The 15,297-nt window shown below is 46.1% G+C and overlaps 1 protein-coding gene across 2 annotated transcripts in view; it reads right to left on the bottom strand.

The window, feature by feature from the left end:
• Window positions 1-15,297, bottom strand: part of Gria1 (glutamate ionotropic receptor AMPA type subunit 1) — a 321,785-nt gene that overhangs the window by 79,442 nt on the left and 227,046 nt on the right. For both annotated transcript variants that reach the window (XM_021178392.2, XM_021178393.2), the window contains exons 9-11: window positions 15,034-15,144; window positions 13,933-14,139; window positions 8,943-9,313 (exon numbers count right to left, since the gene is read on the bottom strand). In XM_021178392.2, coding sequence (XP_021034051.1) covers window positions 8,943-9,313; window positions 13,933-14,139; window positions 15,034-15,144 — 689 coding nt within the window. The remainder of the gene's footprint in view (window positions 1-8,942; window positions 9,314-13,932; window positions 14,140-15,033; window positions 15,145-15,297) is intronic.

Raw genomic sequence — 15,297 nt, 5'->3', positions numbered from 1 at the left:
TACCTATGAAACTGGGTTGCTGCTGCTGGGTGCCTTCTCACTGGGCTTGCTTCCCACCTCCTTGTTCTGCACCATGAGTCCCAAGGGAAGAATGTTAATCCACATTTTCAGTGATGTTTGCTGTGGCAGCTGATGACACCTGCCACCCAACAGGTGGTAACGACATAGTTACTTTTGCAGTAAACTTTCAGAAAAGTGGCCTGTTGTAATTCTGGTATGAAAAAAGTCTCTCCTATTCAACTATACAAACTGTATGTCAACAATAAAATATGATAGATAGGTCTTTTAAAAAATGTCTTGAGCCAGCTTAGGTTCAACTATGAATGAACAAAAGACACCAGACTGCTGTGTATACCTGCTAGTCTGTCTACTTCCCCCACTCAAATTCTGCCAAGCTATCCATCCCTCAAAAGAGAAGTTTACAGTAGAGAATTACTAACAGCCAGGCTTTGAGTCTGGTAAGTTTTAAAGTAAGCAGGGTTCAAAATGTACAGATGAGCAATCGCATGGCTTTTGTTGTGAAAAAGGTAGATGGGACAAACCTAGATCATGGGTTCCATGGTATCCTCCTGGTCCCTCAGCCAATGAGGAAGGCCTGGGAGGAGCTTGCTTCAGGCTTTAAACCTGCTCTCAGTTGGTGCTGTTTGACACTCTAGAACCAGTTCACTACTAGCCCCAGTTCACTACTCTAACACTCTAGTACTCTTAGTATGAAATGAAAACTCTTATTATGAAGTGAGGATCTTTGTTTCTTATACCTTAGGCCTCCAGCTATAATGGGTAAGTTGGGGTCCAGCTGAGGCTTCTATTCCCCAGTACCTGCTTTCATTTGCCGACTTCTCTGCCCTTGTGACTGTGTGAGATCCTGACTCCTCCTCGCCTGAAGTAGGGAGTTGGTGGAAGTTCTCAGCAGGACTCTCAGGTTCTGGCTTTCCCATCCATCAGCAGAATCAGATGGAGAATTGAGACAGCAGTGAGCTGGGGCCCCCTCTACAACCCCCATGATGGGAGAGACCTCAAACTGTCCATGGACATATCACACCAGTCAAAAATGTGCAATCACCCAGCCTGTGCTAATCCTACACCCTGGTGTGGTGTTCCTTGACAGAGGTGAGAGGAAAGCAGAGAAGAGGGGTGTGCCCTTGGGAGTCACTTCACTGCACATGGTCATCCTCATAGACAGGAAAAGGCCAGGGCCCCTGCCTTTACTGGACACAGATGACCTCTCTATGTTTGTGGCCACATTTGTCTAGCAGAGACAGACCCTGGGGTCCGAGTTTATGGCTGCTCTCTGGCACTTTTTCCGGCTGCCTCATTGCCTTTGCTTTGGCATTCCTAAGCTCATCTTCCCAGGATGGAATCTGGGTCCAATTATTTTCTGTCTGGGAGGCAGAAAGAGGGTGTGAAACACACAGAACATCCTGTCTGACTACAGAACTTCTGGGAGGAGCTCACATCACAGGAGGCTCCAATGCTGGTCCCAGCAGAAGTGACCCCGTCCCCCAACCCTGGGATCAGTGACCCAGAGTGTGCATCACATGTTTCTTTCTTCGTTTCTTCCACAGAACCTCGTGACAATGTCCTTTGTAACAATTAAACTGGGACTTCTGCAGGGCTTGTGAGTTCAACAGGAAAACGATTTTGCTGTCTCAGGCTGCTTTTATCAAGTCACAGCTTCCTTGTCTGTCCCCCAACCCCTTCAATGACTTCAGGATGAACAAGAGAAATGGCCTTGTGAGGTTCTGTCTTTCAGGGGAGGAGGGAGAGGGGGAGGTGGAATGGGAGAGTACCCTCCCATTCTTCCTTGCTGATGGCAAACTGGTTGCTATGGAGTCAGCATGGGAATGCAGTGGTCAGGCTATCATTGGTTGTCTTCTTGGCTTTTCTCCTTGGCCACTCTGTTCCCATGGTGAGTCATTGACAGGGCCACCAACAAGCAAATGAGCTGGAGGGAGGGAATGTATGATATGGGGTTCAGGGACATCCCCAAAGTGCCATTACTCCACCGCCCGCAACTTCTCACTGACTGTAATTATCTTCATCAGGTGGGGATAATTAGTGTCCACGCTGAGATGATCAGAATAAAGGGAGAGTTCTGAGGTCGAACGATAACTTCTCATTTTCCTCTATTTCCCCTAGGGCCCACGTGCCTACTCTCTTCTCGTTAGTTAAGCTCTCTTGAATCCAGAAAAACCACTGATCCCATGGTGGGGGGTGTGGCGGAGTTGGAGAGGCTGAGAATAGAGTTGCAGCCAGTGGGACCTGGGTTCAAACTGTATGTGAGGGAGGAAGGCTGTGAGCATCACAGGTCGTGGGGACTTCCTGTCTTAGTGGCATTTCCTGTTGGATAGCATACCATGTCATGAGCAACTTCCCAGAGAGACGGTTTAGTTTGGATCACAGCTGCAGGGTGTGGCCCATCACCATGAGGAATATTCAGCAATGGGAACTAAGGCAGTTGGTCACACACATTAAATTCAGTCACAAAGAAGAAAGTGATAAGTGCTGGTGCCCAGCTGTCTTTCTCCTTTTGATTTACTCCAGGACAGAAGCCCACAGAATGGTGCCACACACTATGGGTTCCCCTCTCTATGAACCTAATCAAAACAATGCCCCACAGGCATGGCTAGGGGCCCATCTCCTAGGTCATTCTAGAGTTTACCCAGTTGACAATTGAGATTAAACCATCTCAGTGACTTAGAGGCAAATGAAATGAAACAAAGAGAAACAAAAACCTCCCTCCTTCTCTGATTTAAGAATTCCCAGTAGGGAATAGAGTGTCCTAAGACCTGTCCAGAGCTAACTGTCTCCAAAGCTGGGCTTCCTCAGTCTCCAAATACCCTTTCCTTCTTGGGCTCATCTGTGCATCCTTCATTTTCCATCTTCACATATCCACATCATCAACTCCTGTCAATCCTGGGGGTCTGTATCCATGGCAATGACCCTTATAATTTTCATCACCATCATTTTCCCTAGACAGCTAGAAAAGCCTTTAGTCTGGTCCTTTTGTGTCTGCCCTAGACTCTTCTCTACCTCAGTCCATTTCCTTCATAGCTCCCCAGATGGTATTTTAGTATGCAAATCAACCTTTCTCTTGCTTAATGCCCCCTAACGGGCTGACTGTCCATTGATCTACAGTAAAACCCCACGTCTATACCATGACCACAGGGTCCTCTGCCATCTGGCCTTGGCCCATCTCTTCAATGCTCTCGCATACCCCTGTTCTCTTCATTTACTACAAGCCAGAGGCATAAACTGCTCCCTCAGATCTTGGAAGCCCTAAGGCAGGAAGGCTTTCTTCAGCAGAATGCATTCACACTTGGCTATCATATCTCTCAGCCCTGTGCAGGCCAGCATTCCCCTTACTGAGCAGGTCCTCAGAAGTCATCTCCAGACACTGTAATTCCACATTCTTTAGTACTTATTTTTAACAAGTTTATTATTGTTGTTGTGTCTGGCTGGTCCCCGTGTGTATGTGTACATGCATGCATGTGGGTAGTATATGCCTGTGCATACATGCTCGTGTCTCTGTGCACACATATGTGTACATGCATGTGTGTTCATGCCTTTGTGTGTGCAGGCATGTGTGTATATGCATGAGGTGCATGCCTGTGTGTACATGGCTATGTTTGTTCATTCATGTGTGTATATGCCTTTGTGTAAACACATTTGTGTATGTCTATGGGGTGTAAGCCTTGTGGATGAGTGTGGTGTATGTTTCTGTTTGTGTGCAGATGTTGATGCAGGTCTGCTTATAGGCGCATGTGTGTGTGTGTGTGTCCAGAAGTTGACACCTGGTGCCCTCTTCAACAGATTTTTCACCTTACTTTTTGAGACAGGGTCTCTCACTGAACCTGGAGCCAACTGTTTCAGCTAGACCAAAAACCTCCAAGGATCTCTGTCCCCGTTTGTCAGGGTTACAGGTTTGTGCTGCTTTGCCTGGCTTTTTCAGTGTTGATGCCAAGAATCTGACCTTAGGTTCCCATGCCTGGGGGCCAATTACATTGCCCACTGAACCATCTCCCCAGTCCCTTTTCTGTAGTGTTTTTTTTTTTTTTTGAGACAAGGTATAATTCAATAGCCCTAGCTGATCTGGAAACTCATGATATAGCCTAGGCTGGCTTTGAACTTGTGGCAATCCTCCTGCTCAGTGTCCAGACTGCTAGGAATAGAGATGTGTGCCACCATGCTGAGGCTCATTTTATTTAGGAGACCTAAGGGTTTATACATCCACCATCCTTGTTTAATGTCTGCTTTCCACTGCTGGGCTACCAGTTCCCTGAAGCCAGGGCTCCTAACCACAGGCTCCACATCATCAGCCTGTTGGATAAATGAATGCTGCTGCCTGCAAATACGAGTGGAAGATATACAAAGGAGTGTGGGGAGAGCCAAAAATAAACCTTTTCTCCAATGATTCACTTTTCTTCAATATATTACTCTTCAGGATGTTCTATATGGAAAGAGAAATCTAAAATATCTATTAAAGCAGATCTTTGCGCCCAAGAAACAGAGGCTTACCAAGTCTACTCATAGCTCCAGATGTCACCAGCAAACAACCAAAATATAAACAGCATAGTCTGCGATCACAGCTCAGGGGATTTATAGTTTGTAACGTCAAAGCCACTAAACCCTCAGCTTATGTGAACATTTCAAAGGAGAAGGGGAGGATCGAGGAAAGCATTTCATTTCTATCTGTGGGCAGGACTGAAAGTACTCCTTCTAAATGTTACTAGGTATCTGTGGTGCTACCCCCACCCATGCTCCCTGCTTTCACTCTGGCAACCATGAAACCTCCACTCTTGTCCCTAGCATCTCTTGACTTTGTAAGAACCTACAGGGCCACTGTGGGTGGTACAATCTTGCTAATCTTTTGTCTTCCTGACCTGAGGAGTGCACATGTGGCTGGAAACATGGCCCCTGTCCCTGTCTCTTGATGTCTCAGTGTCTGAGACTTGCCGGCATGTGAACAAGATACCCAGGCCAGAAGGAAGGAAGGAAGGGCCAGTCCTGGTTGATTCCCTGGTTTCTTGAGTGGAGAAAGTGACGCACATATCTGGCCACATTACTGTGATGGCTGTTTCTGTGACTTACGGAGACCTCTATTGGGCCATAGTTTTTTTGGTTTTGGTGACTAGATATCAGTTAATTTGAAGTTATTATAAAGATACAATTTTTGAGGGTGTGTGTGTCGGAATCTCATGTCCTTTGTGAGACAAATTTTCATGCAGCCCAGGCTGCCTTTGAATTCAAATTGTGGTAAAGATGTCTCTGAACCTCAAATCCTACCTCTATCTCCAAAATGCTGGGATTATAGCAGGCACTAGTATGCTGGTTTAAATGATGCTGGGGGTTGAACCAAGAGCTCCAGGCCCACAGGCAGGTGTTCTACTAACTGAGTTCCTTCCCAGCATAAAGTAACTATCTGTATATAACACGAGTACATGTTACTTGATGGGTTCTAGCTCTCTACATCCTGAGTTAGTGAGAGGTTCGGACACATTCTTTCAGTAAGAGCAGTGGACGGTAGCAGTGGACGGTAGCAGTGGACGGTAGTGGAAGAGGGGAGGAAGGATTGTAGGAGCTAAGGAGGGTCAAGGACACCATGAGGAATCAATCCTACAGAACCAATTAGGCTACCCTCACAGGAGCTCATGGAGACTGAACCGGCAATTGGAGCCTCTGTGGGTCTGACCTAATCCCTCTGCATGTATGCTATGGTTGTGTAGCTTGGCATTCTTGTGGGACTCCTAACAGTGGGAGTTGGGGCTGTCTCTGACTCTCTTGACTGCTTTTGGGACCCTTTTTCTCCTACTGGGTTGCTTTGTCCAGCCTTAATATGAGAGGTGGTGCCTGTTCTTACTGTATGTTTGGTTCATATGCTATGTTTGGTGGATATCCACGGGAGGCCTTCCCTTTTCTGAAGAGAACTGGAGGAGTGGATGGAGTGGGGAAAATGGAGGGACTGGGAGCAGAGGAGGAACAGTGGATGGATCATAGCTCATCTAGCAAAATGTTGAACACTGGGAACAACTATGAACCTTGCCTTTGTATCTGGGCCAAGGTAAGATGAAATGCACACATTTATTTTTCTGAGAGGCGTTATAATGCATACTTTGACCCACAGTGAGGTTTTACTCTGATTGACTGAAGCAGCCTTGAGAAGGGAAAGCCTACTGAGTGGGACACAATACCTTATGGTGGTAGTGCATTCTTGTGGGGGATCAGACGCTGTCATCTGCTCACACATCTTCCCTCTCAGCTCTTTTAGGGAAGAGTCTCAGAATCCAGATGCTGTGTCTCTGGGGTAAACTACTGCCTGTATTCCTTCCTTTTCTCTGGACTTCTTTACGAGGGCAAAGTAACATGAGCAGCAGCACATAGGACCTGTCTTAAGTTAGGGTTTTACTGCTGTAAACAGACACCATGACCATGGCAACATTTAATTGGGGCTGTCTTACAGGTTCAGAGCTTCAGTCCATTATCATCAAGGCAGGAACATGGCAGCATCAAGGTAGGCATGGTGCAGGAGGCTCTGAGAGTTCTACATCTTCATCTGAAGGTTGCTGTTAGAATACTGACTTCCATGCAGGTAGGATGAGGGTCTTAACGCCACAGTAACACATCTATTCCAACAAAGCCACACCAACACCAACAGGGCCGTAGCCTCTAACAGTGCCATTCCCTGGGCCAAGTATATACAAACTGTTTTGGTCACAGTACTCAAAATTCAATGTCTAAAATCCACAAACATCACGCTCCCTGTAGGTTATAGACCTAACACTGTAAACCTTACAATGACACTCAATGGAGAAGCTGTGGTTTCCATGTCATCCACAAGAAGCAGAGACACTGAGTGGGCATTGTTTTATTAAGCTGAAGAGGAGGATGGCTTTGAGGATCCTCCTCACAATGGTGTTGGTTCCTTAGACACTCCAGTGAGACCCTCAGATCCATAGATTGTAGACACTCAGGGGTGAAGCAGATCACGAGGGGCTGTGGTGAGCTTGGAATGTATAGGTGACTGCTAGTCCATTTCCAACAACCATTGCCAGATTTATACAGGATAAACAAAGCTGCGTCTGACAGAGGATTTAGTTGGTGAAGTAGGCACATGAGACCCTGAAATGATGTGGAAACACTGGAAGGCAGACCACAGGGCTGCTGGTGAGAGGCAGATGTTTGCTCTGAGAGGAAGTACCAGTAGGGTAAGCGCACACTGTGTGCATGCTCCCATGTTTGTACTTACACCGACACATTTAGAGCTATCTCCTCCCACTGTTTACCCAGTGGCTGGATTTATCTCTAAGCAAGCCCTTCCCCTGCTTGGTTTCCTCTGTCTTCGCCTTGTGTTTGGCAGTATTGGCTGAATATCCAGTCTCGCACCTTCTCTCCCACGTCACCCTACCCCCTCCAACTGTCTTCTTATTTAAAGAAAAACAAGATTAAAACAGTGAACCATGTGGCTTTCCAAATTATAAGGCAGACAAAGTAAGTCCTGAGGGTGGATGGTTAGGAAGGCATTACTCCTCCACCATTAGGAATGTTGCTCCTCATTCACATCAAACACAAATTGTAGATGGGGGTAAATATGCATCTAAATACTTCCATAAGGGATGGATTTATACACTTAGACTTTAATAGACACATGGAGGTCAAAGTCCAAGCCATGCTTCTTTGCCTGATTTTGAGATGTGGTCATTTACAAGGCAGTGATCTCTGGGAAGAGAGACATTGGCCAAGGGAAGAGAACACAGAGCCATACTGCCTTTCTCACTAGGTCAACTTGAGAGGGTTATAACATAAGTATTTTAGAATGTAGCCAGAGGAACACTACACATTAACACAAGCATTGACCACAGCTGATAATTTTCCAGTTTCCTCTTCCTCCCCTTTCCTTTCTATACTTCCTCTTGGTTTCACAAGTACTTTTCCTAAAATAAATGGTATGAACAAGTCCAATACATAACACAGTGGGGCCCCTGGGCTTAACCACAACCACAAGAAACAAATTTATAGTTCTACTGCAATTAGAGTTTTCCCCCTTTTCAAAAACCAGAACCAGGAAAAGAAGAGCTGTTTTCCATTGAGAAGAGGAAACCAGGGCCTGCCTGGGTAAAGTGACTTGGTCAAGGCCTCACAGAGGGACCACGTACCAGATCCAGTTTTTTATGTTTTTTTAATTTTTTAAAAAAATTGTTTTATCATGCAGGAACAGTTCTGGCATCAGGAATGGATGGCCCTGGCAGTTTTGTAAAAAGAGAATCATGGGAGTACTGCTTCATTGCTGTGAGCATTCGTTTAGAGGGTGTCTCCCTGCTGTGCCAATGGTAGATGTTCAATAAATGTTGGTTATAGTATACTATTCTCCATTTTTCCTCTGTACTTTACATCTACAGAACATCATTCACAATGATGTCTATGCATCTTGACAGCATATTACCCAGGCAGCAGACAGCTGGCCCAACCATAGAAACATCCAGAAATACTCACAACATGCAAAGAACAGTTGACCAAAACTTTAGCAAAAACACAGACACAATAAAATCTGGGAAGAATCTCAGTGTGTGTGTGTGTGTGTGTGTGTGTGTGTGTCTGTGTGTGTAGAGAGTATAGAGGTCAACTTCAGTGCCATTTCTCAAAACCACTAACCTTGATTCTGAGTCAGGGTCTCTCATGGGGACATGGGACTCATTGATCTAGGCTGGCCGGTCAATAAGCCCAGAAATTCTCCATCTCTGTGTCCCAAGTCCTGGGATTACAAGCAGACACTATCATGACCAATTTTTTTGCATGGATCAAACTTAGATCCTCTTTTGTACAGCAAGTACTTTACCAACTGGGCCATTTTCCAAGCCCTAATCCCTAACCCTTGGATTTTCAATATTTTTTCACCCCAAGCATATTACAGCATTAAGTAAAGGAGTTGAGAAGAGTTGACTGACCTGGGGGAAATGTCACATCCTTGCTGCATGAAGGCCCCCAGCGAGAACCACAGGCTGTTGAATATGCCAAACTCATTTGACTGGTCACTGGTTGTCTGGTCTCGTCCTTCTTCAAATTCTTCACTGTGCCATTCATAAGGACTGAAACGGCTGACCAGGAAGAGGACGACGCTCACTCCAATGTAGGCAAACACTATACACATCCAGATCTCGTAGGCCAAAGGGTCAAGAAAGGAGAAGACACCTGGCTTGGACTTCTGTGGCTTCTTAATCATAATGGAGATTCCCAAACTCATGAATGGCTTGGAGAAGTCAATGACTTCCTCCCGGACCAAGGTTATGGTCAAGGGGGCCACCGCCACATCTGCTCTCTGAAAGGACAAAATCAAATAAGGTTCAGTTGAACTCAGCAGCTCCTTTTCTTGTTTCTGTTCCTCCCCTTTGTGCGTGTGTCTCTATTTCCCCCCCCCTCTCTGTCTCTCTCTCTGTCTCTGTTTCTGTCTCTCTCTCTCTCTCTCTCTCTCTCTCTGTGTATCTGTTTCTATCTCTCTCTCTCTGTATGTCTGTCTGTCTGTTTGTCTGTGTCTCTCTCTTTCTCTCTCTCTGCCCATGAGTTGGTGTACATGTTCTCAGGTAGGCCAGAGGTTGGTATCAGTTGTCTTCATTGTATAATTTCCCTACCTTGTTTTGGATGAGAGGGTCTCTGTCTGAACCCAGAGCTCATGGATGAGCTAGACTGGCTGACCAGTTGAGGCCCTGCCATCCTCTGTCTTTGCCTCCCCTCCCCAGTGCTGAGATTCCAGGCGTGCACTATAGTACTAGGCTTTTTATGGGTGGGGATCAAACTCAGGCCCTCATGCTTGATTAGCATGTGCTTTATAGACCGAGGTCTCTTCCTAGCTCCTGTTTCCATCTTTACTTGAAGAATTGTTTTTTTACCATAAGGATGTGGAAATGGTATAAAACCCCATAAGACTAATTGTCCTGACACTGTGAAGTGTTTCTGAGAAACGAACAACAGCTTGCTATTTGTCAGAGGAGTTCAGTCCATTATCTGACAGCTCCGCTTGATCGAGATGCCTTTCCCATTCTGCAAGAGAGAAGCAGCTGCCTATGCTTATCCTGTGGCCAGGCTTCTTTCTTGTGTTCTGAGACTCTCTTCAGCCCTGCTCCCAACCTCTCAGCTCCCAGCCCCCAGCCTCCCAGCCCTGTAGGCTGTGCAGCCTGATTATACTGGGAAGAAGTTAGGACCTACAGGTGCTCATTCAGCACACCCTACTTCAGATCTGGTCCTGAGACAGTTACTCAGGAATGCCTGAGACCCATGTGGCTCAGTGAGACTTAGCTGGAGCTGAGCTTCACAAAGGATGATCCCAGAGGCTGCCATTTGGGTTCCTCAATTCAGGGCTTACGCTGGACTCCCTGGAAACCTGTCAATACATTCCTCTATCTCCAAGAACACATGGCAGTTGTTTTGTTTGCTTAAGCCAGTTTGCATTGGATTTCTTTTACCTACAACCAAGATTATCCCTGGCTAACGAGATGGTGATGGCAAATTGAACCTGATAAACATTTATGGGACAATGATGTGTAAGCTCTAGGCTGGAAGCTGGTGGTAAGCTATGACCCCTCCACAATCAAGGGTGATTAAGCTAGCAGAAGAGATTATCATACCACATACGCATATGCACACATTTACACAGGACATAGTTAGAGAGGACACTGCAGGGGAAGGGGTATGGGTCCATCACACTGGGAGCTCAGGGAGTACAGCACAGAAGAGGTGACAAGTCAATGTGACATTGTAAAAGGGGAGGGCTTTGCATATCTCTCTGGTGGGGAGCAGTCTTCTGGGAGGAAGGAAGCCTGTGGGAAAGGGCCTGAGGGTGAGAAAATCAAACCAGTTGTGAATTTTCTTTCCAGGAAGATTACTAAAAGCTACACAAGTATTCAGTGTTTGAGTATCAAACCTAGTCTGTTGGTAAGCAAGGAAGAGTGCCAGGCATTCTCATCTGTCCTTGGGCAGCTCTGGGACGCACTAGACAGCTTGGATATAGCAGAAAGGGGCAAGAAACATAGGGGATTGTCTGGGTAAGACAAACTTAGAGCTGGGCCCTGTGTAGTGAACACTCCCACCACAAGCATGCAGCAAATTGTCTCCATCCTCTTTAGGGAGCTGATGTCTGGAGGAGTCAAGTGGCTTCCAGGAGCCATGCAGCTCAGAGGATCATTGGGATTCAAGCCCAGTAGTCTGTCTGTAGGTATTATTCTCTTTCTGCTCTGGACATGGACAGACAAGAAGATATCCTTGTATAAGCCTTAAAGGCACATCCAGGAGCCACAGCGTCATCTGCAGCGTGTGCTCCAGCCCTGCTTCTCTCCCCGAGAACCCCTCCGGCCCTTCTTTCAGTTTTTCTCAGCCTCACAGTCCAGGGTTTCAGTGGAATGATGCCCGCAGAAGCAGATGTCCCAGTGATGGACAAAAGACTGAACTTTGGGTTATGATCGCTGTTACTGACTGAACATCTTTCAACAAATCAGCTAAGCAAGACCTTAGTGCCTCTGTGTCCTCTTCTATAAAGTGCAGAAATGGTCTTAGCTACCTAACAGGGCTGAGATGACTGTGTGAAAGGAGATGAGTATAGTATTTAGCGTGGCATGAAGTACCAGGGGAATATGAAGTAGTTACTGCTGTGGTCAAGAAACAGGGAAGGAAGAGACATTCATAGCAGCCACTTTTACAAAGTAGGAAGCTGGGAGTCCTGTAAATAAGGGTTTATAAATTTATTTTTTACCTCATGGGTGGGTTGCAGTTGATATTTCCCTAGTATCCTCTTCTTTCTCAGGGGAACAAAACAGGGAAGATGAACTCAAAATAAAGGTAAATAGCTTTGTGCTCAACATGACTTCCCTGGGAATCAGTTTTCACTGGTAGAAGGACAGGTCTAGTAAACAGGACATAGGCTTTAGGCTGAACATGAAGCATAGAGGTGACTCCAGGTCTCTGGAGAGTGGATAAGCCTGACACTACACTGCCTGTTGGCACTAGGATTGTGCCCTTGGGATGGTCACATCCTGCTCTGGCTTGGACAGGGGCTTTTTGACAAAGAACTGTGTTACAGGAGGTGAAGGCGAAGATGAACATTGGAGAAGGTGAAAAGTTCACAGCAATCACCATGGCAATGACCTTAAGAGCTTGAAGGAAGTTCCCATGGAAACCAGCCTCCAGATGCAGCACGACTGTGTAGCACTACCCATGCAGGTCTCTGTTTCAATGATGGAGTTTCTAAACTGATGGGCATCAAGGGAAGACAGAAGGGATACAGGAAGCATTTCTTAACTTAGCCTGGAAAGCCCCTTTTCTTCTGGATACCTTCTTAGTGCTGCTTTTTTATCCATTGTCAGGTTTACCCCGCATGACCATCATGACTCCTCCTTCCCTGATGTGAGGCTGCAGATGCACAATTCTCTAAAGTGATCAATGCCTCCTGACTGCATCAACTGAGTACCAGCCTGAGGCTCAGCATGACTTCCATGCTGTTCAGAGATACAGCTGGCATGTCCAGGACCTATGAAGGAAGCCTCTATGACTATTTTCTTGAAGATTATGGAAACTGCCTTTTGCTATCTTCTTGTTTTCTATAAGACACAGTCTCTATCCCAGGCTGACCTCAAACTCATCAAGGAAGAGCCTTCCCATATCTATCTCCTCAATGCTGGGATTACAGATGCATACCACCATGCCCAGGTGATATAGTGCTGTGCATTGAACTCAGGACCTCATGTATGCTTGACAGGGAATCTACCAATCGAGCCATGGCCCCTGTCCCTCTCTTTCCTTTTGTTGTTCTACCTAAGAGCCATCATCATCTCCTGGTGCTGACTGAATTAACCCACATTCTTGTCTTGTCATGTGTGACTCAACCTTTTCTCTGGCCAATTCCACCCAAAGCAGTCAGCCCAGTATTTTCTTGATCTCACCTTATTTATTTGTGTCTACCATTCTGTTGTTTGTACTCTAGAAACTTCTAGCTGCCCATCTCTCTGTCCCTATTTCAATGACTATTTTCCAAGATCCACAAAGTCTGGAGGGCTAGAAATCTGCATGAGTTCTTCTGTGGACCATGTAATTTAGACTGTTGAATCCTATACTGTCAAACAGCTTTCTACCATTGTCTCTTTACCCTAGGAAATGTGCAGGGTCGGTCTGGGAATCTTGGCTTCTCATGACTCCCTAGACTCTGAAAATAACACTGGCTATTCAGTGCCTGCTCAAGACTGCTTCAATTTACTGATGCTTTGGCAGTAGTCACTGGGTGGATTTCCTTGAGTGTGTTGTACTGCACAGATGGCTTGGGCCCACCCCTACCACACACAGGAGCAGAATCTGAGGCAGAGTAAGCCACAAAGAAGCAGAGGCTAGCTTCTAGCATGGAAAGTCAGGACAGCTTGAAGGGAAGTCTCAACTGTTAGGAGGGGAACACAAAGGGGCCTTGGCAAAGTGTTCTGGAAAAGGAGTTAGAGATGGAAGACAGCAGCAGAGGCTCAAGGTGAGGTGGAAGCTGGGTGATTGGAAGCTACGGGGCAGAAATTACAGGAAAGATCTGAGATTTGACAGTGAGCTTGGATGCAGGTGCAAGTAGTTCCGGTGGGACTAAGAACTGAGAGGAACACAGATGACTCTTAGTAGATTAATATGAGCTTTGTTATCTGTCCCCCGAGAGCTGATCCTGGAGCTAATTGTCCTGCCACCTGCCCTGGAAAATCACCAATTGGATTGACAGACACTGAGCCAGGTAGAGTGAATTAGGACCTGGAACTTGGACCCCCATGTCTTAAGACAATAGATGGCTTCCTATTCAGCAGCAACACTAGTCAATTTGGGAGTCAATTTATGCACAAAGCCATCCAGCTATGAAATGATTTCCTGTCTGGTTCTCTCCTCTGTCCTTCATGATAACCTCCTCCTCCTCCTGCCCCAGGCACTTACTCCATAGACTAGCTCTCCCACCATGCCATTCCAGGCCTTTGTGTCAGGATCCCGGGCTCCGTATTTGCCGTCGCTGACAATCTCAAGTCGGTAGGAGTAACCCACGTGCTTGGCGATCTCCGCAGCCAGCTCCACACAGTAGCCCTCATAGCGGTCATTGCCTTCAAATTGGTTGGCATTCTTTTTAAGCATCACGTAAGGATCTTCCTGGTGGGGAAACAGGACAGAGGGTGTGGCCTGTGGGTGCACCTGTGAGTGGGGAGGACTTGCCTGGCAGAGGCATATGTGTCCAATGTTAGTATGCATTGGGAAGTCTCTCTTGACTCTAAATAAGTTCCCTGAATTTCTCTTCCCTAGCCCATTATAAACTTCTAGGGAAAAGAAAATAAATGCTGCTAAAATAAAAATTTGTATCATACAAATGTAATGCAGCTTTCCAAATTATGTTCTTACTGTGATTTTTGAAAATTATTTTATGCGTATGGATGTTTTCCTTGTATGCACGTATGAACGTCTGTACACTACCTGTGTACCTTGTGCCAGAGGAGGTCAGAAGAGGATGTTAGATCCCCTGGAACTGGAGTATAGACAGTTGTGAGGCACCACATGGATCCTAGGAATGGAACCCAGGTTCTCTGTGATGGATGGATGTATAGTTTTAAAGATACCTCTCAACAGAATGTGACTCTACTGAATGAGGCACATATAGATACTAGAACAACCTAGGGTCACCTTTGGGTTTTATATATGGAGGAAGTGGCTTAGAAGATCAGATGTAGCTTATTCAACGATGTAGGGCAAGTCTCAGAGATGCTGAGTGAAAACTCAGAACTGCTTATGTACAAGGCCTTTTCCCAGTCTCTGTGGTTATATTGTTGTTGCTATTATTATTATTGTCATTGTTGTTTTATGAGACAGTCTCACTAAATAGCAGAGGCTGGCCAGAAGCCCTGCCCTTCTCCTTAGCCTTCTGAGTGCTGAACTGACAAGCATGCATGCACGGCTGTGACTAGCTTCACTGTTTCCCTTCATGGCATTTCATACTAAAGCGGGTCCTTCCAGACTGAACTCCAGGTAAACTTGATGAAGGAGTATACTCACGAGGATAGTTGTGACGATGTAGGTTCTATTCTGGACGCTTGAGTTGTCCCCTCCAGCCTGAGCGTCCGTGGCTGCGGGGACAAATTTATCATCTTCATTCCAGTAACCAATCTGTTAATGAGAAGAAAGCAAAACACAATCTGAGGAGGGATCTTGGCGCTGGCTATGATGGCACACTGATTGGTGTGCCAGAGTTCAGGATGCTGAAAGCAGACACATCAATGGATAAGATGGTCCGCACCTTCCCTCTATATCCCTCATAGT

This window comes from Mus caroli, chromosome 11, assembly GCF_900094665.2.
Source record: "Mus caroli chromosome 11, CAROLI_EIJ_v1.1, whole genome shotgun sequence".
Taxonomy (NCBI): Eukaryota; Metazoa; Chordata; class Mammalia; order Rodentia; family Muridae; genus Mus; species Mus caroli.
The sequence above is the reverse complement of the archived record's forward strand: the minus strand, read 5'-3'. Positions and strand labels throughout refer to the sequence as shown.